At 43.2% G+C, this 21,972-nt stretch overlaps 1 protein-coding gene across 4 annotated transcripts in view; it reads left to right on the forward strand.

Annotated features, from left to right (window-relative positions):
- The window catches only part of nav3 (neuron navigator 3), a 490,514-nt gene that overhangs the window by 394,377 nt on the left and 74,165 nt on the right, over positions 1-21,972 (forward strand). For all 4 annotated transcript variants that reach the window (XM_030045462.1, XM_030045459.1, XM_030045460.1 and 1 more), the window contains exon 12: positions 2,390-2,509. In XM_030045462.1, the coding sequence (XP_029901322.1) occupies positions 2,390-2,509 (120 nt within the window). The remainder of the gene's footprint in view (positions 1-2,389; positions 2,510-21,972) is intronic.

The raw sequence follows: 21,972 nt of genomic DNA on the forward strand, positions 1-21,972 counted from the left end.
GAAAGGGATTATGAACGTTTCACCAAACCTTGTGCTGTGAAACTTAACGGTCTAAATGAGGTTAGGGTTTGGCTTAAGGCGCCTAAAACATTGGCAAATCTTCGGATGAGGTTTTGATCATGGTAAAATAATAATAACTTTTCTCAGAATGAAAATACACTACTCACAAAAAGTTAGGGATATTTGGCTTTTGGGTGAAATTTATGGAAAATGTAAAAAGTTTATGCTACAGTGATATTATATCATGAAAGTAGGGCATTTAAGTAGAAGCATACACTGGTGATTTCCTCATCTCAAACAATTTCTCGAAACAAAAGCCAACAACAGTGGTGGATATACCACAACAAAAAATGTCAGTGTTTCAATAACTTGTCACGTGCCCTTGAGCATCAATTACAGCTTGACAACGACGTCTCATGCTGTTCACAAGTCGACTTATTGCCTGCTGAGGCATGGCATCCCACTCTTCTTGAAGGGCGGCCCTCAGGACATTGAGGTTCTGGGGTACAGAGCTCCGAGCCTCTACACGGCGACTCAGCTGATCCCATAGGTTTTCTATGGGATTCAGGTCTGGAGAAAGTGCAGGCCACTCCATCTGAGGTACCCCAGTCTCCAGCAGCCGTTCCCTAATGATACGACCTCGATGAGCTGGAGCATCAAACACCTGATGTGAATTTTGCCGTTAAACTCCTTGTTAGAGAACAGCAACTTGTGCAAAAAGTACTGAAACACTGAACAGTTGGACATGTGCATTCAAAGGTTTACAGAAGGTCACATTAAGTTCACCTGTAAAGGTTATAATGCATTTTAGGTTCATCCTGAAATTTCACCCGAAAGCCGAATATCCCTAACTTTTTGTGAGTAGTGTAGATCATGCCTTCACGAAGTTGCTAAGAGTTGAAGTTAAATGTCTTCGCCCAAACATCTCCATGGCCTCCACATCCTTCACGCAGGTGCCAAAATAAACCAAATAAATTCACCTATGGTTCACTTGCATTCAAAAGTGCGTGCATGCCAAACATCATGCTTACATATGCATTCGTGCAAGGTCACCAAGGCCTTCGTTTGTTTTTCGTTTGTGTGAATGACACGCATTAAGACAAATGGCTTCCCGTGGATGCGTCAAGGCCAACACACACACGCCAGGAAGGCCGTGAAAGGAGCGCTCACGTAACACACCCATGCAAACCTTGAGCGCGCTCGGCACACTGACAGTTCTCCTGAATGAGGAAAGATATGTCGGCATGTTCCATTTAACATCTCGACAATGCGTGTGTGGGCTGGTGACCTTCCTCCGCTCAATGGCGATGAATGTCTTGAAGGGAGGTGTGTTGAAAAGCTGTTTGCTGAGAAGAAGAGGAATTCCTCCAGCCACACCCCTGCGTTTATGATTTCCCCACATCGCCTTTGCGAGCGGAAACTGAAGTTTGCCGATCGCCAAGCGAAGCGTCGCTAGGATTAAGGATGTGTCAGAGCAGAAAATGTAACAGCACGTTGAGAGGGAAAGGTGATTAGCTGAATTATGAGGCTAATTAGCTGAACACTAATGATCCTCATGTCCCACCAGCCGTATCTGATAGCAGCCTGGCAGCACCACCCACCCCTCAATCCCCCAAACACCTACACTGCCAAACATTTCCCTCTTAACAAGTCATTTAGTCTCATCCCCCGTGTTAAATCTTGTTTTTCTTCAAGCCTGGAAAAAAAAACTGCCAGTGGGATGAGATAACCCCACTTGTTTCCAATGCCAATCAACATGTTTCCAGAATTTTCCTGATCTGCCTTGTTCCGCCTTGTTTCGACACATTTTCACTCGTTCCCAGAAAAATTCCTCAACAAATGAAACTGCGTTGGAACCAGTCGGGATTATCTCATCCCACCGGCAGATTTATTTGACTTTTTGTACTCGTTCAGACATTCCCATGTACACAAATTCACGTTCCGTAGACACTCTTGCAAATGCAATGATATGCATGCCTTTACCCACTCCCACAGTTTTACATTCACAGTTAGACACCAGCAAAAACATACACACATTCACAGATACGCCTGCACAAACTTACATACAATATAACGTTCGCAGGTACAGATGCATTTGCTAGAGCCCACACGCATTCACATATGTAGGCCTATATGCTCACACGCACATGCACAGTCATAGATAATATATACACACACAGTCACCTGCACCCACATAAAAATGCACTCATGCACACAGTCTGCATGTTCCCTGTCAATCAATACATCAATCAGTCAAGCCACTGTCAAAGTTTGGTTAATCAGACAATTTATCAGTAAAAAAGTGAGAAAACAATGAATAAATCAGACTATTTTTCTGCCAAAGGAGGTCGGATCTCTTCCTGGCTCTAATTAGGTTTTCCTCCAACAGATACCTTACGGACGGCGGCCTCCATCTGTACGCGCGCAACGCAGGCCGAACCTCTGACCTGGCCTCGTCTCGAGACATTTCCCAGAGAGGAGGCAAAGACATGCAGGGAGACATCGACAGGTAAGGATGGAGCCCGTCAATCACGCCGTGCCTCCGGGTTGCCTGATTTGTGTTTGATAGATGTCTGCCGACCGCTCGGTCCCTCTGACACTCAGAAACGCTGTTGAGATGCATCCCAGAGCGTCCCGCAAAGACGAGAGCGGATTGTGAATGTCGTTTGCACGTGGTGTTTACATTTTACATTTGAATTGGTTTCCTCGGCGTTCCGTGGCTGAATGAGTTTCAGCTCTCCAGGTGCTTTCAGAGGAAGGCGCGCGTCTGCTAGTTGCTGTTTCAGACTTTTAGCTGCAGCAAGGTTGGATGTTTGTTGGGTAAACGTGAAGCGCGAGGATGTGATGAGGAAGCGTCTGAGGCGAAAACTGCAGCGGCGTTGTCTTAGCCAGTCAGATTCGGTCGTGGTTGACTAAATGGTGCTAGCTGCTTGCAAGCGAACAATATCAATAATAGCTAATTAGGATTACTTAGGTATTTAATTAACTGATTAGAAATAAATTTTATCGATTAGAATTTTGATCACTGAGTAATTGCTTTAGATTCTTTACCAAGTTAAAAAACAAAACAAAACAAACAAATAGTAAAGTTTGCTTGTTTTTCTGTGTTGTTTATCATTATGAAATGAAACTTGTTGGGTCAGACTGAGGAATCAATTTTAAGCCATCAATTAGGAACTTGTGATAGATATACAGTATGTCATAATTTGATTGATTGAGTGATTTGTTGTTTGTTTAAAAAAAATCATCAATGAAAATAATTGTTAGTTGCTGTTCTAATTAGCTGAATTATCCCTGTTTTTTGTTCCTTTTTTTTTTTTTTGACATTGTACGGAAATACATTTATCAACAGAATGTGTCTGTATGTTTAATGTATATGCCACAGTTTCATTAGAAATAACCTTTAGATCATCAGCTGTGCAAATAAACAGCAGAAGGAAGAGCAAGAGTACAATTTTCTTATGAAAGGTGAAGGAATAAGAGAAATGACAGCAAATGAGGAGAAAGGTAGATTGTTTTTTTAGTTGAAGGTATTTGGCCAAGTAAGATACGGGAGCGGGGAAATGATTCAGTGGTGGTGTGCCACGTGAGTTTCCAGCCTGCGACAGAAGATAGGGAGCCAATCCGCTCTGCACACTGTATCTGCTTTAAAGCAAACGTGTCAGGTTTGCTCATCGCCGATGTGACTCTTTACACACGGCAGCCGGCTCGCCACACCACCACCGTGTGAACCAAGACACAAAAATAATGACGATTAAAAGAAAGCTATAAAGAAACGTGTCGTGCAGAGAGTGGGGGGGGGGGATAAGGAGACGTCCCTCTGCAGAGGTGACATGCAGGGCTCTCCCCTCGCTGCAGGGACTTCCATCGCTAAATGAGGCGAGAGAGGAGAGGAGACGTGTTTGATTTCGAGCTGTCAGGCTGTGATTCTGATGACAGAAACGCCCGCCGGGGAGCGACCGATGGCATGAGATTCCCCAACATCTCAACTTGAAAACGCCTCAGATTTTAATGAGATCAAGGCGGTGGGAGGCCGGAGGAGCGGTCAGATTCAACCGGTGGCTTGTTTGGTGTCGTCGTGATAATATAATTCATTCACAGGGGTGCTTTTAAAGACATTCAACAGCAGCACCTTCCATATCATGGAAAGAGCAGCTGATAGATATTTGGAGTCTGTGTAGCCTTTATTTGTATGCGCTTTGTATTCAGGGAGCGTTGTTGAAACAAACTTGTGGCCCTTTCAAAAACCCATCGCAAACGCCCCAAATGCATTTCACTCAACCCTGAAAACAAGGCTGTGCATATTTCCTGAAAGTCAAACATTTTGGAGATGCAGTATCTTCACCCAGCAGGGACAATAACCAAATTTAAAGGACCATACCAGGGATTTTGCAAGTATGGCCTAATATATACAAAATGCATAATGCACACCACATCTCTTCCCAAAGCAAGCAGCACTCAGATATCATTTTCCTACCTTTTCTCCAGCCGCTGGTTTCCATTCATTCCACTACGATATGAAAATGAACTTTGAGAGACTTCAGACTTTCTTCACTCCAGTTTTCCATCAGCGGAATAAAATCCTTCACCTTAGTTTTCCTAAAAGCAGCAGCACTGTTGGGTTTTCAGGACTTTAAAACTTCCCTCCGACAGAGAAAATAGTCCCTGGGGAAAACATTGGTTTTACGCAGGGAATTATCGGTTTTGCGGTTTATGAATGCTGATGGCTTTGTTCGATTTTCATTATATGTTAATGTAATTATTTGTAAAATGCATGAAAATTGTAGTACATGGGCCAAACATTCAAAATGACTGGTACGGTCCTTTAAGGGTGAAGAAGACTTGCAGAAGTGCTGGTTTTCTGACAGTACCGATCTGGATATGTCCAGATTTATTGATTGATTTATTGATTAATTAATTAATTAATTAATTTTTTCCTATGTCATGCGTGTTTGTATTTTTTTGTGTGTGTGTGTGCTCCCTTTGCTGCGGAACTCATTGCCCCATTGGGGACAAATAAAGATAGATATTGATATTGATATTGGATCATCCCATTGTTTCACAGACCAGATGTTCCAGTTGTGTATGGGTTGCGTGTTCGGCCTCGCTGGCTTGTTCCTCGCGATGATCAGTCAAGTCCGTCAGCCGGCAGTGAGCCTGATCACATCTGCGATCAGCCGAGCATCAAAACACGCCGGAACTGACCGAGGGTTGAGGAAAATGCCATCAACCAGCTCCTGTCAGTCACTCGCTGATCCGCCTGTCAGTGTTGACACTGAGGCGGACGGACGGACAGGATAAGAATAAATATGAGCCCTGTGAAAATTTATCCTCCCCTTCTCCCCCTTCAAATCGTAAACCTCACCCTGCGTGTGTTTTATCTATATTTGAATATTCTGCTTAGAGCGTCTCTCACCTGGCCCCCGACATGAATTCTGAAAAAAACTCGCAGCTTTTCTGGGCTCAGGTCTGCGTTAGCGCCGCGGGCCTCGGGGGGTGACGCACAAACGTCGATGCCTGCTTCCCCTTAAGATGCCTGCAGGCAGGAAACTCCCGATAGGATCAGGATTGAACTCTGGAACCCTTTCTTCCTCCCTTCCTTCTTTCCTTCCTTCCTGTTTTTTTTTTTTTTTTTTTTTCCTTCTTGTGAAACCGTGTGAATGCACCCAAACACCCACACAGCTCACACACAACCCCCCCCGACAGTGTGTGATTGTTGGAAGCTGAACTGTCGCTCGCCGCTGACATATGACAAAGCTCAGAGGGGAAATTCATTTTCCGAGGCGTTCGCTCACCGGGCTTCACACCTGAGCCCGGCTTTAGCTCACCCCGTTGGACGGAATCTGCCCCCGCGTGATTGGTTCCCACCTTACGACAAACCAATCGCTGTCCTTCCCAAATATCCCTTCTGGCTTTAAGCGAAATGAGAGGAGGATAAGTCCCAGACGCCAACTTTGGGTTCTACTGACACTGGGGAACTTCTCATTTCCCGCATGCCTGTGTTGGCATTAAAGGATTGAACTGGGCTCATGCAATCATCGGATTTCAAAACAAAAATCACAGCTTACTCTTTACTTTCTCCCTGCCTAAGAAGCAGGTCTAATGCATATGAAGAGATACTGGTAAAATTATAAATTGTTAACGTGCTGAATTCAATGTCCTGTGTGCATCCATGATCAGACCTGAGATAGCATTGGGGGATTCTTCTGCTACCTCTGCTGCTATACCTGAACTCTAATCAGTGGGAGAGCAGGGGATTTGGTGGACCAAGTAAATCCTTAGTCTGGGTCGGCCCCACTCTGCAGCGTTGCTATCTCTGCAGCTCGGAAGGTTGCATCATCCGGTTGGTTTGAAGGAAATCTTCAGATGTGCTTAACGCTGCCAGAAATCATCTGTGATGCTGAGTCACTGCAGTCCAGGAGGTATTTTGTGGCGGTACGTTTTTCTTTGTGTGCCTGCTTTCTTTCTCTCAGACTGCCTTCTCTGCTGCTCAGGATGCCTTCTGACAGCCTCCAGGGACGGTTTTTGCACTTGTTGCATTCGTCTTCGGGTTGGAGGTGTAGAAAACAGGACAGGTGGAGAGGTTTTCCTGTTGAATAAATGTTAAAAGCCCTACCTCTGGTCTCTCTGTCGCTCCTGTGGTCGAGAAATCGCTCTCTTTCCTCGGTGTCCTTGATGTCTTGGTGCAAACTGGAGACGCTGGAAAGAAGGCCTTGCTCTCTGATGGTGAAGGACGGACACCGGACACCAGGAACAGGAAGTGTTTGCAGCACCGGTGGAGGATCGGTGCAAAAACAAATTTTGCCAATGAAACAAGCAAATTTTCACTTGAAACAAGAGACAATTGTCTAAAATCAATTTACTTCTGAGGTGATCATGTCCTATTTTAAGTGTAATGAGATATTTTGACTAGTAATAAGACATTTTTGACTTGAAATAAGACAAATAATCTTGGTAAGATTTTGTGTTTTTGCAGTGTTGGTGCAAGATAAATGCATGTGGAGGGGCTTCTGTGATGGGTCGAGCTGTTTGTTGTGGTCAACACAGATCCACGTTGTTGACTTGTGAAATCGTTTGTACAGAGCGGTGGGATCCAAGCTGACTGCGGCTGATAGCAGGGAGCGAGGCGGGGGTCTGGGGCAAAACGATGTTTGTTGGCAAAGCGGCGTGCTGCATCTGCGTTGTTTTTATCGCACGGGGAGGGAACAAATTACCGAGTGTTAAAATGTTTTCAATCTCAAAATGCACCTCGGCCCCTCTTCCTCCCAGGTTTCAGTCCCGCCTTTCAATTATGAGGAGTAATTTGGGTGGAGGTGCATATTCAGCCACACACACACACACACACACACATACACACAAAAGCACAGACTTTCTAATGCGCATTCTCAACAAGCAAAAAGAAAGCACACACACACACACACACACAGAGAGAGAGAGACACAGCCCTCACTCTCCAGTAAGCCTGGCAGCCTGGCGGTATCAAAGGGACTTCCTGGGAGGCGGAGGCTGTGTACATAAACCGGGTTCCCGTGAGGCTCATTATGTTCCGCGATTTCCTCGGTCCGTAACGACTCCCCTGGCTGCCACCCAAGGCGGCTTTATCCCAAAACCGGCAGACCCGTCCCCCCGCCCCCCCCAGAGGACATTCAGCTAAATGACTCGTCCAACAGAGGCTCGTGACCAGCAGGTGACAGAGGACCATCTGCGGCGACGACGGCGTGGGCCTCTGTCTGCCGCGGCGTAGCTCGGATGTGTTAGGTTAGACGTGCATCTGGGGACTAAATGCCTTGCTCAAAGGCACTCAACACTCAGTTTGTCATTCGTTTTTCCCATTCCGAACTTCCCTGGCCCCCGCGACCCTAGTGAGGATAAGCGGTTTAGAAGATAAATGAATGAATGAATGAATGAACTTCCCTGGCTGTGATTCAGATCAGCATCCTTCTGGTCACATGCTGGATTCGCTTGTCCGGTGGGTTTCAAAGTGAGGTTTTGGGCCCCCCCCAGCAGTCTTTGAGAGGTTATCTTGGGGTCCTCAGCAAAATGCCAAATTACAGTGGTCCCTCGTTTATCGCGGGAGTTACGTTCTAAAAATAACCCGCAATAGGCGAAATCCGCGAAGTAGTCCACTTTATTTTTTACAATTATTATAGATGTTTTAAGATAGATAGATAGATACTTTATTCATCCCGAAGGAAATTCACAGTTTTCAACAGTATCCACAGATTACAAGATTAAATAAATAAAAAATAAAGAATAAAAGATGACACTAGAGATCTAAGTACCCAATGTGCAAAAAACCCTGTGCATAGATGTAAAAAATTTTAAGGCTGTAAAACCCCTCACTGCACACTTTATACACTTTTCTCAGACAGGCATTAACATTTTCTCACTTTTCTCTCTTGTTTAAACACAAAGTTCAAACCTTTGTAGAAAAATAAGTCCAGTAAAAAAAAAAAAAAAAAAAAAAAAAAAGCATGCAAAATTGCACAAAAAAAAAATCTGCGAAACTGCGAGGCCGCGAAAGGTGAACCGCGTTATAGCGAGGGACAACTGTAGTTAGTTATCATTTAATTAACGAGAAATTTTTACTATGTGATACAGAAACATACGAGTGATCATTTTAGTGCTGTGTTGTGTTTTAATCTCATCACTTGCGTTCAACCATGGCATCAAAATGATTAAATGCTTAACACAAACCAAAATAGCTTTGCACATCAGATTGTCTGTTGCGCAGAAACGTTTCAAAAGTGCCTCTGCAGCCGAATGAAAGTCAAACTGGGGGGCTGCAACATGAAGAAGCCAGAAAAGTCCTGTTCCCTTCATGTATTCCCATTTTATTTTCAATTCAATTCAATTTTATTTATTTGTATAGCCCAGAATCACAAATACAAATTTGTCTCAAAGGGCTTTACAGAAAAATACAACATCCTCTGTCCTTAGACCCTCACATCGGATGAGGAACAACTCCCTAAAAAACCCCTTTAACAGGGAGAAAAATAGGAAGAAACCTCAGGGGAGCAACAGAGGAGGGATCCCTCCCCAGGACGGACAGACGTGCAATAGATGTTGTAAACACAGATAACAAACAATAAAATGTATGAATCATAGGCATTAAAGGCATTAAAGTGAAAACCAATGTGCAGCAAGATATGGAAAAAACGCTTATTGTTGCAGGAGCTTTTGTTCCAGAATAAAATTGCAGCCCTCACACGATGAGATCTGAAATCACTGGATCTCGCCGAGCTGACCCTCCACCCGAAGCGCGCCACGCAAACAGAAGCTCACGTATCTCCTATGATCGGCCCCATGTTAAAAAACAATGGTGGATTCGGTCTCGGCTGAGAGCCCCTCGCTCTAAAAATACCCTCCTGTCATGCAACATAGATGAGCGCTGCATGCTCGTGGCACCACTGTCAAGAAAAGCCGTCGAGGCGCCCAAGGAGAGTGTTTTGACACCAGCAGGCTCCCCATTCTCGGCAGAGGCATGAATAAGTAAAAGGGCCTCACTTTTAGCATCCTGGTGCCGCCGTGTGTGTGTGTGTGTGGCCCTCTCTCTCTCTCTCCTCCAAGTGGGCGAGCGAGCTGCGTTAGGGCTGGACTAGTGATGGCAGCTGGCTCTGCATTTTTTTTTTTTTTTTGCTGTTTGAAAAGTAAGCTTTGGGGGATTGGAGGCAAGTTGGTGTGTGTGCGAGTGTGTGAGTGGTAGTGATGGTTTGTGTATGGTGTGGTGTTGATGCAGTGTGTGTGTGTGTGTGTATGGGGGGGACATGCATAACAAAAGGAGAGCATGTCTGTGCACTTGGTCTTGTAGTGTACTACACTACAGTGTATTTGTGCATGCACATGTCTCTCTCTCTCTCTCTGCATGTGTGTGTGTGTGTGTGTGTTGCCGAGCAGTACACACACCGATCGCGGCTGTCACTCTGTGTGGCTCATCGGTGCTGCCGTAAGCAGCAAGGAGATTTGGAGGAGGTTTTTTTTTTTTTTTTTTTTTTTTTTTGCAGTCGACGACAAAGCCTCTGTTATGTAAGTTTCTGTGCAGTTTAGTTCGTCTTTTCCTCTCAGCAGCAAACTCTCCCTCCTCACGTCTCACCTGCGTCTCCGCTTTCTAGTCTCACGGATTTCTTTGGCAGCCCTCCGTCTCTTTCTGTCACTTTCTCAAACTTTTGTCGTTTTTTTTTTTTTTTTTTATATATTCCTCAGTCTCTCCACCTTAATGAAGAGCAGCGAGCCGCTCGGGCTAAATTTAGCAAACTGTGTCGGTAATTGGAAGGAACACCCAGATGTTTCTGTTTTTGTGTGTGTGTGTGTGTGTGTGTGTGTGTGTGTGTGTGTGTGTGTGTGTGTGTGCTCTTGTGAGCGCCGGTGCACTGCAAAAAAAAAAAAATCTCCATCCCAAGTCATTTACTTCATCTACTGTGTGAAAACATTGTTTTTCTCCAAACAAGGCTCAAAAAAAAAAAAAAAAAAAAAAAAAAAAAAAATCTGCCAGTGGGATTAGATAATCCCAGTTGTTTCTTCTTTCCAGGCTTGTCTTGAATCATTTTCTTGATCCTAATGGGCCAATCTGCCTTGTTTCAACATATTTATACTTTCTCCCAGAAAAAAAAAAAAAATCCTGTAACAAGTGAAAGGCCATTGGAAACATGTGGGATTATATTTTTCCTTAAACACCGAATACGAGAATAAACGACTTCACAAGATATCTTTTTTTTTTTTTTTTTCAGTGTATGTGTGTGTGCACCTGTGCTTCCTCCTGTGCAGGTGCAAGATATATTTCCTTCCTTTTTTAAGAAACAGAAAAATTCATCCTCAGAAGCCCTCACACACACACACACACACACACACACACACACACACACACACACACACACACACACACTAATTAGATATTCATTTGCAGCTCAAAGGGAAACTTTGCATTTATTTGCAAGCTCTACTTTCCTCTCATTGCTTCTCTGGCATTGATCCAAGTACATCTCCCTCTACATTATGTCCTCTGTATTTATCATTAATCTGAGTATTTCTCATCATTTCCTCTGGGAGGGGGGGGGGCAGGGGCCCTCACCAACTTGGCACCCTCACTAATTACCTGCTGAATTATTTAGTGGAGTCAACGGGGTGCAGAGTGGGCAGTGATGAAATGAGAAGACATCTTGCCCTGTTTCATATTTCAGAAAATGGGGTTTTGGTCCCACATTGCAAAAAAAAAAAAAAAAAAAAAAAAAAAAATCTCCATCTGAACATGTCACTTTGTTTCAAGTTGAGTGTTAAAATCTGTTTTTACTAAAACCGCCAGTGGGATGAGATAATCACACATTTCCAGTGCGGCTTCGCTCGTTCCATTAATTTCATGAATATAAATATGTTGAAACAAGGCAGAATCATGCAGATCAGCACTACCAGAGTTAGGAAAATGACTCAAAAAAATTCTGGAAGCAAATTAACATCGGAAGCAAGTGGGATTATTTCATTGCACTGGCAGATTATTTCTTTGCTTAAAAAAAAAACAACAAAAAAAAAACAAGATTTTAAGGCTGAATAGGAGATTAAATGACTTCTTAAAATGCAGTTTTTTTGCAGTGTAATGACCTGGGGCTCTTATCTTTCACACTGCACTACCCGTTGCCACTACCCGCTACCCGTGACTTACGCATTTAGCAGCTTTCACTATCCCTAAACGGTATCTTGCGGCCACACTACTCGCTATACATTACACCAACTCCGTTATTTGCGCGTCCACTTGGACACATGTGGACGTGCACATGTGGCTCCACCTCCCAAATAAAAAGCCACCTTGCTTTAGCCTCAGTTGGACCCCTGAGAAAATGGCAGAGATAGCACTAAATCGCGACCTCCCTCTCTCTATCACGGGTTTCGGTTTTAGGATTTAGGATAGCGCGTCCTGCTCTTAAAGGCAATGGCACCTGGCACACTGATTGGTTTAACTGGCATAACGCCCAAAACACGCCTATGCATAATATAACAGGTAGCGCAGGTGTTTTATGGATAACAGCAGGTGCACAAGATAGCAACTTTTGCGGGGGAACGCCTCTTGCGCAATGCTAAATCCCCAAATAACGGGCTCAGGGACTCTGGCGCAAGATAGGGCCCTGGTCTCTGATATTTTGAGGTATTTTAGTCATTTTAGTGGCAAACACTGAGCACTGAACCAGGGAGATATGATCGGGTATCATTAAAGATTTTTTACTTTATTCGAGGGGGGAAAAAAAAAATCAACTCTGAGTATGAAACTAAAAGGCTTGTTTGAAAGTTTTTGCAGTGCACAGACCTGGTTGCATGTGCTTTTATTTGTGAAATTATAAATTTGGGCCTCTTTGTACAGAAACTTTGGTTTGAATCGTTTGAGGCATGCTGCTGCTGTTTTTTTTTTTGTTTTTTTTTTCGTTCCCTTGGCTGAGGCTGGGCTGGACTGCTCTCAGCAGGGCGAGCTCTCGGCCATATGCCCCTCTGACTGTGAACCACAGCTCTGTCTGTCGGCTGACGTCAGCGCTTCATTAATGTGTCGGCACAGAGGAGAGGAGGCCAGCGGGGATCCTGCGCAGGTCTGGCCACGCTCGGACATTCACGGAAAGGGAAAAGTTTTGAGGGAGCAGAAAAAGCAAAGTTAAAGAAATGATTGGGAAGGTGCCACATGAAGCATTTGCATCATTACCGCATTAATTTTAGACATTAGTGGAAAGTCTGTGAGAGGCCTCCACAGTGCATCATCAGAACAACAGGAGCTGATTCTCTTTGAAAGTAATACACAACTTTACTTGCTTCAGGAATACAGTGCAGGTTAGGTCAGATTTCTCAGTTTTGACAGTCAGATTTTACATTTTTCTGACTAATTTTTTACTTTTAATGGATATTTGTTGTACTGTTTATTGTCTTAAAGCATGCACTAATGAAAGAATTTCTTAAACTGACATTTAAATGTGATTTTGGATTGCATTTTGGATGGATTTGACTGATATAGATATACATTTTGACTTTCCATCCATCCATTTCAATCTAAATGCGGCAGGCGTTACGCAGACTTCGGTTAATGAGTGGCCTAAAGATAAATTTTTGCCGTATATATGTGAGGAGTTTAATAGAGACTCCGGCTGGTGGTGAACGGGCTCAGGCTGAGTTTGTACAGAGCGACCTTAACTATCAGTCGGGGGCTGCTTCAAAATTGTTTCTGATTGCCGGGTTGCATCAGGTTCAAAGGAAATTTCCTCAATGTCGGCTGGGTCAGATTCGAAAAAATATCAGGCCCAGTTCAAGCTGCGGTCTGAACGCACGTCGGCTGTTATCCGCTCCGATCCTCCTCTTTGCTCTTTAAAACAAACGATGGACGCCAAGTCGCAACATCCTCCTTGAAAATCCTTAAATGGAGCCAAAAATGAAGATCCAGTCTGATCTGAAGGTGGAAAGACCATCTTGTGGGCTAGTTAAGGGCTGAATGGACGCACACACACGTAGAAAGTCCTTGTACTCACACACAAACACACACACACACACACGTCCTCCATCCCATCAGTGATTTATCCACCTGCCTCCCATCAGGCCGGAGCCAGGGGTGACGGGGCTGAAGGGGAAAGTCAGACCCGCCGTCCGGCTCTCTGACTGATGACGGTTCCCATCTGGTCAAAGTCACGGCCGGCGCACGCGGGTCATCTCAGGCTCCATACCTGCCACTCTCTGTTTGCATGGAGCCTGACTTTCTCTTTCACCTGGAAAATAACTTTAGCGCAGTTTGTTGTATGTACCGGGCGTCGGGTTCTGCCACTTGGTTTCCTGGTTCCATGGTGTCAAACTTACCCTGTGCCATACCATCTACTATCTGTATTTTTCATTTTTCATATTTATTATTTTCATCAGTATATCTTACATTTCTTACATTTCAACACTTAAACATCTTACATTCTCAGGCCACTTTATTGTATATACTTAGCCCTTATTGTATTTAGTGTATATATTTCACATTTTTAGTCTCTATTGTATATACTTTTAATTTTAATTTTAATTTTTAATTTTATTTTTTCTTTTTATTGATGATGCTGCTGTAACGTGTGAATTTCCCAGTCTGGGATCAATAAAGTATACCTATCTATCTATCTATCTATCTATCTATCTATCTATCTATTTTGGAGGAACACCTGTCTTTGAAGGGTGAAAATCCTTACTGAGAAATCCAAAATAAGACACTCATCATCGAAAAAAACAAACAAACAAAAAAAAAAAACAACTAAAAACATTGTGATCACCCTTATCCTCATTTATCCTTGCAGCCGAGAAAGATAGAAGCGATGCAGCAGGGTGTCCAGACATCGTCTTCAGAGAAATAAAACACAACAAACAACAGAATAAATAAGGTGGATCGATACTAAGTTTATAAGAAAGAAGCAAAAAACTTTGCATACCCTATAAGAGCAATAAAAAATAAAAAAATACTCAATATATCTACGGAATATCTATAGACCTTTCACCTTTGAACCTTTGCATAGACTCTATGTGTAATGAAATATATCTGCAAAATACCCATAGAGGTGAATATGCATGTACTGTATATGCTTATAATGTTTCCAAACACTTTAGTTTGCATTAAGTTAGGACTAAAGTGAAACCTTTCACGTGAATACATAAATACAGACGGAGATATGTGCATGTATAATACAAAATAAATGCATTCGTGTCTTTTACCTTATGTTTATGCAAATTGCCCGAGTCATACAGAGGTCAGATCTATTCTCGCTCGCGGTGAATTCATTGGAAAATAGCGGTGGCATGTGTGTGACTCACCATAAGGTGACACGAGGATGAGATAAGAGAGTAATAAGATATTTATTTCCATCGCTGCGCGGTGTGTAATTTGCATTCTGCAGGGGTCGTGCATGAAGAATGGCATGTTTCTCCAGCAGGTTTTGGGGGTTTTCTGTCCAGAGGGGTTTGAAGCTTCACTGTCACATGTGCCTCACAAAAGTGTGGATCAAGTCCATAAAAGAGTTCACGGGCTTGTAAAATGCCCACGTATTTATGCCAGTAGATGTCACTTAAAATAACGCCCTCGGTTACGACGGTCTCAGAGGAGAAGCGCTCCGGCCCCCTCGGCGCAATATCATCCGTCCTCTCCATAAACCTTTTTGCGAGCGGCTCCCGGCTCTAAATGTCAGCGCGTCGTCAGCGCAGATGAATGCTCGTAACATTTTTGTACCTTGTGCTCACGGAGGTCGCATCTATTCCTGGTCTTGGTGGGTTAGGATTTATGGGAAACACCGATGGCATGTCGGTGACTCGCTGTGAGGCGACTCAAGGGCGAGATAAGAGAGGAGGAAGATGCAAAGACCAAGATGCGTGAACCTCCGTCCCAACTGGTGTCAACATGTAGCCCGGGCGTGTGGATTATGTTTTGTTGGCGTTAAAAGGCATTAAACTTTCAGTGTAAAGGCTCCCTGAGATGCACTAAAGATCCGCTCACCGCAAACCACAGTGGTCCATCAGGCTGCCCAAACTCAGATACTCATACATCTTCTCAACAATAATGACGTAATGGTGAAATTTTCATTTGGATGCGAGGCAGGTCTTACAGTTTGGCTCCAGTGACGGGGCTTTTATTTTGGCATTTTCCCACAAATCTTGCAATAATCAAATGCACAAATCATGTTTCATATTTTGTTGAAGAGGCTGGATGGAGGCACACACTGCAAAAACTCAAAATCTTACCAAGAATATTTGTCTTATTTCTTGTCAAAATATCTCATTACGCTTAAAATAAGACATGATCACCTAAGAAATAACTTGTTTTTAGACAATTTTCACTGGTTTCAAGTAAATTTTCACTTTAAAATTTGCTTGTTTCATTGGCAAATTTTGCTAATGATCAAGCAAATTTTCAATTGTTTCAAGGGAATTTTCACTTTTTCCACTGGCAAATTTTGCCAAGTGAAAATTCACTTGAAACAAGTGAAAATTGTCTAAAAACAAGTTACTTCTGAGGTGATCATGTCTTATTTTAAGTGTAATCAGATATTTTGACTAGAAATAAGACAAATATTCTTAGTAAGATTTGAGTTTTTGCAGTGCACCGCTGAGGTGGTTTGTGAGTTCAAGAGCAGCCATGGTAACTATTTGGACAAAGCAATGTCAGCTGATTTGTTAAAATACATGTTGTTGTTGTTTATTGACAATCTATAGCATGCTAAACATTTTATTTTGGTGAATCCGCTTGCAGTGACATGTCATTTTTTTCTGAGAGTGGAAGAGCTCAAACCAGGAAATAATTTCATAACGATATCTCTGGAATGTGTCGGGACGTGATAACTCCAATCTTTTCAAATTCATGCCTTGTAGTAGAAGAAGAAACTGTTTTTGATTTTGGTGATGCAGTGACAGTTCCTCTTGCTCCAGCCAGAATAATGACCTGAAATCTCCACTTTTGAGTGAGATGGGAACCAAACCAAGTCTTTATCTTGTGTTTTTTTTTTTTTTTTTTTTCTTTTTGGGTTTGGCTCAAAAACCGATGGAGTTGTGCATATCCTACCTGTGCTCACCTTTCCTCTAGCTCATGCCAAACTCATGATTCCCCAGGATCTTGTTCTCGCTCATCAGCAGCACACGTCTAGTTTTGGAAACGCTCCCGACACAAAGGCACACCTCACGAATTTCATGCCGCATAAACGCAGTTGTGTCTCGAGTTGAGATGCAGCTGCGTAAAAGGAGCTAAATGTTTATCCAGCCGCTGCAGGAATCACTCACAAAGCGCAGAGGTGACAGCGAGCTTGGATCGCCGCTTAGAAGTGACGAGGGAAATTGAAAATAGGACCGTAACAAAACGGATAGCGAGGATCCACCTGAAAGGGGGAACACGCCGGCCCGCGTATCTGCTGTCAGTTTTGCGTGACGAAACTATTCATAGCAATGAAAAAGTGCCTTGCTCTCGCTTCTTGTCTGTTTTTGAAGATGATCCCCTCCTCCCTCCTGTTTGGAAAAGTAAGAAAAGGTACATGTAAAAATACGACTTTACCAAAGCATTTGACATTTCTTGGGGAATGTGAAAACTGTGGAGGATAAAGTGAGATGTGTGTGTGTGTGTGCGGGGTGTCAAAGTCAGTTTTGACACCGGAGATGCCGGCTCATTCCCGGTGTAAATCACATCCAGATTTGATGCCAGGTGTGAAGGTAAATAGACGCCGCAATCCCCATTTTTCCTGCAAAGGTAATTCAATGTCACCGGCGGATGGTGGGAAGGGAAGGGGGGGACGGGGGGTTTGACCTGTAGATCTTAATTGTGTTTAGAGTAGCAGTGTATTAGCAGGAGAGAAATTCGCTCCGTTCCCGGCGATGTATCTTGATTCTCGATGCTCTGGTGATTTCAAAACTTTTAATTGAATAAGTTTGTGTAGTTTGGTGCAGAGCTTAAACGCTGAGAAAGTGTTTACAGGGAAGACAGCTGCGGTTTTATTTGAGCGTCGGCTCCAGCGCCGAGCCGAGCGGGAAGCCGTGTCCCCTGGTGGGGGCCGCCGGGCTGGGGAGCCGTTTTTTTACAAGATTGAATTATCTGCATTGTTTAAGCTGCAGCCGGGAGCCACTTCAGGGAAGAGAGTCTGCTTTTGTAATGCAGCGGACAACAAGTTGCACTGGAGAGAAAAACACAAACTTCAAACTCAAAGGCCCACAGATCGCCTCTTGAAAACATTTCCAAGCGTGGCTGGGTTTTGTTGGTTTTCCAAGACGGAGCTGTGTAAGAGAACACTGTTTTAGGGGAACTGTCCCTTTACCCATGCCATTATTGCAATATCTTGTCCTTTTATTCTCTTTGTGATACAGATGGAGTCGATGAAAACATTTTTTTGTGCATCCTTGCTGTGTTTTGGCTCTATCTTTAAGATGATGTGAAAAAACTTTTGAGTATTTTTACCCTTTGGAGCTCCGAGAAGCCGTCTGGTAACTATTTGTCTCTGGATATTTTGGGTTTTATGTTATGATACATACCTCATTCACCCAGGGAATAAATTGTGGCAGGATGAATGAATGAATGTGGACATTTTTGTTGAAAATCCACTCCAGGAAGACTCGGTTTTGTCACCCGACTGAGGCCTAATGAGTTTGTGAAGATAAAATTGGACAAAGGCCCCGCTGTCAATAATTCAGTTAGCCGCCGTGGAACCCAGATTATGAAAGTGCGATCTCATTAAACGGCTCGTGTTGTCGGGTAATTAGGGCAGTAAAGATTTCATAAAGCAGCGCGGGAGTTACTGTTGTTGTTTCTCGGCTCGGTGAGCAAAGGCAAAGACCTGCGACCGCGTGAAGGAAAACAAGATCTCAGCAGATGAGGCCCCCCCTCCTGACTGTAGCTTGAGTTCTGCTTTTTGTCACTTTCTCTTTGTCTCTTTGTATATTTTATGTTCATTTTTATTTATTTAATCTAAATTCTGGCACATTTTATATTTTGCTTATTATTTTGCGCCTTTTATATTCAATTTTAATCTTTGTATATTTTATATTTTATTACTTTGGCAGTGCACTTTGTGAGCGACCGTGATGGTCATTGCATTTGTCCTCAGCGTCAAGGCTTCTCTCAGTGCTTGTGCATGATAATGACTGCTGCAGATTTGACATTGGACATATTTGATTTTGCTAATGAGTTTATAGATTAGTGTTTTTTTTTTTGTCTTAATGAAACTAGATGAGACTATAAACTGAGCAATTTGGCTTTTCAGAGACTTAAAGTTTTCTGTGGTAAAAAAAAAAAAAAAAAAAAAAAAAACAGACACGCTTGTTAATTGTTCATCATCAATTTTGGGCACAAGCCAAGACACAGATAGATAGATAGATAGATAGATAGATAGATAGATAGATACTTTATTCATCCCGAAGGAAATTCGCAGTTTTTCAGCAGTATCCACAGATTACAGATTAAATAAATAAAAAATAAAGAATAAGATCTAAGTACAACAGAATGCACTGCAAAAACTCAAAATCTTACCAAGATTATTTGTCTTATTTCAAGTCAAAAATGTCTTATTTCTAGTCAAAATATCTCAGTACACTTAAAATAAGACATGATCACCTCAGAAGTAACTTGTTTTTAGACAACTGTCTCTTGTTTCAAGTGAAAATTTGCTTGTTTCATTGGCAAAATTTGTTTCTTGTTTCTAGCTCATTTTCACTTATTTCAAGTGAATTTTCACTTTTTCCACTGGCAAATTTTGCCAATGAAACAAGCAAATTTTCACTTGTTTCAAGCAAATTTTCACTTGAAACGAGTGAAAATTGTCTAAAAACAATTTACTTATGAGGTGATCATGTCTTATTTTAAGTGTAATGAGATATTTTGTCTAGGAATAAGACATTTTTGACTTGAAATAAGACAAATAATCTTGGTAAGATTTTGCGTTTTTGCAGTGTAAGATCTAACCCTTACAACAGAATAAGACCTAGATTACACACACACACACACACACACACACACCACACACACACAGCTGTAACGCCATAATCCTAAAAAGATGAGGGATTTAGGTCTCTCCTGGTGCCGGGGCGGTGGGTCTAGACGTGGCGAGGGCCGGTGGCTAACAGTTTGCCCGTCGTCGCGCCAGCTCGTCTGCCGGGGGAGCGCAGAGGCAGACGAGCTGGGTGACCCACCGATGACACCCCCCCTCCTCCGCGCCAGAACGGGTGACCCTCCGATGGCACCCTCCCCTCCCACGCCGGGCTGGCGGCCAAGGCATTGTGGCGAGGAAAACCGAGCCGCCGCGCGTGGCTTTGCCAGCACCGAACTTTATTTAGGCATCAGTGGCGTCTTACGAACCGGCTCTCCAAACACATGCGCTCGCTCTTATATTCTACTTTCCAAACCTTGCATTTTTTTGTGTTTGTTTATTTTTGGACTACTTTTTATTTTTTTTCCCCCGGTGTCTTCCAGCTTTTATTTCCTTTTTTGATGTGTTTTTACAATCCTGCAGAGCCCCGTGCAAAATCCTGTTGGCGCTATTTCGTGCCACCTGTAGTTTATTAGTTTCTATTTGCAGCAGTAGTTGTTGTGGTGTCTGTTCCTTGCTTCTTTTTTTTTTTTTTTTTTTTTTTTTTTTTTTTTAATTTAACAAAGCCGTGCCAGCCATCTGTGCCACATGGTTTACTGTACATCTGTTTGTCTTGAGGCTTGAAAAACATGTTTGGGTGAGTTTGTCTGCTTTCACCGCAGTCCAGAGGAGCAGGAGGTCGGCGGGCGGCGTGTTGTCAGCCGTCACGCGTCGTCGTTTGCGTGCGCTTTTTTTGCCAACAGCTTGCCGCGGACTCCAGTAAAACTCCTGCCAGGTTGTTTGGAAAAGCCTCTCTGCAGCCGGACGGCCACAGCTTCCACCGTCGTGTTCCCCTGCATTGCAGCAGGAAGTCTATTCTTCTCTTAGCAGCCGAGGCGAGCAGACTGAGCTCAGCGCTGACGTCCTGCTGTCTGACGCTCCTTGGCAACACACACGTTCTCAGCCCGTCCCTCCAAGGTCGCGCTGCTTCTCTCTTTAATTGAATTGTGCTTGGCTGAATTGGATTCCCCGGGGGATGACGATTGAGGCGTTTTTTTTTTTTTTTTTCCCGGCATGAAAAGGTTTGTTTTTCCTTTTGAAATGGCACCTGAGACTAAAACTGCACAGCGCATTCATACAAGTAAATGTCCATTTTGCTTTCCTCTGTCCCTGAATGATAATACAGCGGTGATTTAGTCAGTTGCCGCTTCATGAAATCCAGCGTTTGCCTTTCTAAACACTTTCCAGACGCTCCTTCCTGAGCGTTTTACTTCCCCGGCAGCAGCAAATGCAGAGGAAGAGCTGGGTTATTAGCATAGTCAGAGAAGAAATGACTGAACAGACACTGAAACTCAAACTCCATGAACTGCAAATCCAAGTCCCGCCCACGCTGTGTGATTGACAGGCGATCGCCGGGAAGCGCAGTGCAGAAACACCGCAGCAGGAAAGATGGAGGCAAAGTCTAATAACGGGACTCAGGAAACAGGAAAGTCTCTTCCAAGCAGGGAAAAGTCAGGAAATTTAATAAATTCTCAGAGCAAGTCATGGAATATCAGTGAATCTCTCAGCTTTAATGCAGAACACACTGCAAAAACTCAACATCTTACCAAGAATATTTGTCTTATTTCAAATCAGAATGTCTTATTTCTCGTCAAAATATCTCATTACACTTAAAATAAGACATGATCACCTCAGAAGTAACTTGTTTTTTGACAGTTTTCACTTGTTTCAAGTGACTTTTCGCTTGAAACAAGTAAAAATTGTCTAAAAACAAGTTACTTCTGAGGTGATCATGTCTTATTTTAAGTGTAATAAGACATTTTGACTTGAAATAAGACAAATATTCTTGGTCAGATTTTGAGTTTTTGCAGTGCAGCTGGAAGTCAGTGTCTAATTGTGTTTGTGTTTGTGCTAAGCCCCGCCTCCTCTTGGCTCGTCCTGTGACAGTGTCGTTGTCATAGGATACGCCCTTTTGGCCATCGAGTGCAGGACGTTGGTCGGCGCCACCTTGACCCCTGGCTTGGTTTGGCTTCATGATGTCATGTTGACGCGTTTGGAAGCTGCAGCTCTGTTTGTGCCACGCCCCTTTGGCCTGATTGGCCTGAAAGGTTAATCAATTCGTCACTCGACCCGATGACCAACACTCCCAAAGTTTTGTCCAAATCTGTCCGGTGTCAAGGTTGATCACATGAGCTCCTTTGGAAAGACAAGAATAATATATCATCTCTGTTTTGTTTTTTTTTGTTTTTTTATTGCTTCTGCCATTCCCAACAATGTAATGACACTTGGCTTTTTGTTTTTATTTGTGGATGTTAGGTTAGCCCACGTCACTTTGGGAACATGCATTTGTTTTCATTTCAAACAGAGTCACTGCACAGAGCCTACCTGCACTGCAAAAACGCAAAATCTTACCAAGATTATTTGTCTCATTTCAAGTCAAAAATGTCTTATTTCTAGTCAA

This window comes from Myripristis murdjan, chromosome 23 (assembly GCF_902150065.1).
Source record: "Myripristis murdjan chromosome 23, fMyrMur1.1, whole genome shotgun sequence".
Taxonomy (NCBI): Eukaryota; Metazoa; Chordata; class Actinopteri; order Holocentriformes; family Holocentridae; genus Myripristis; species Myripristis murdjan.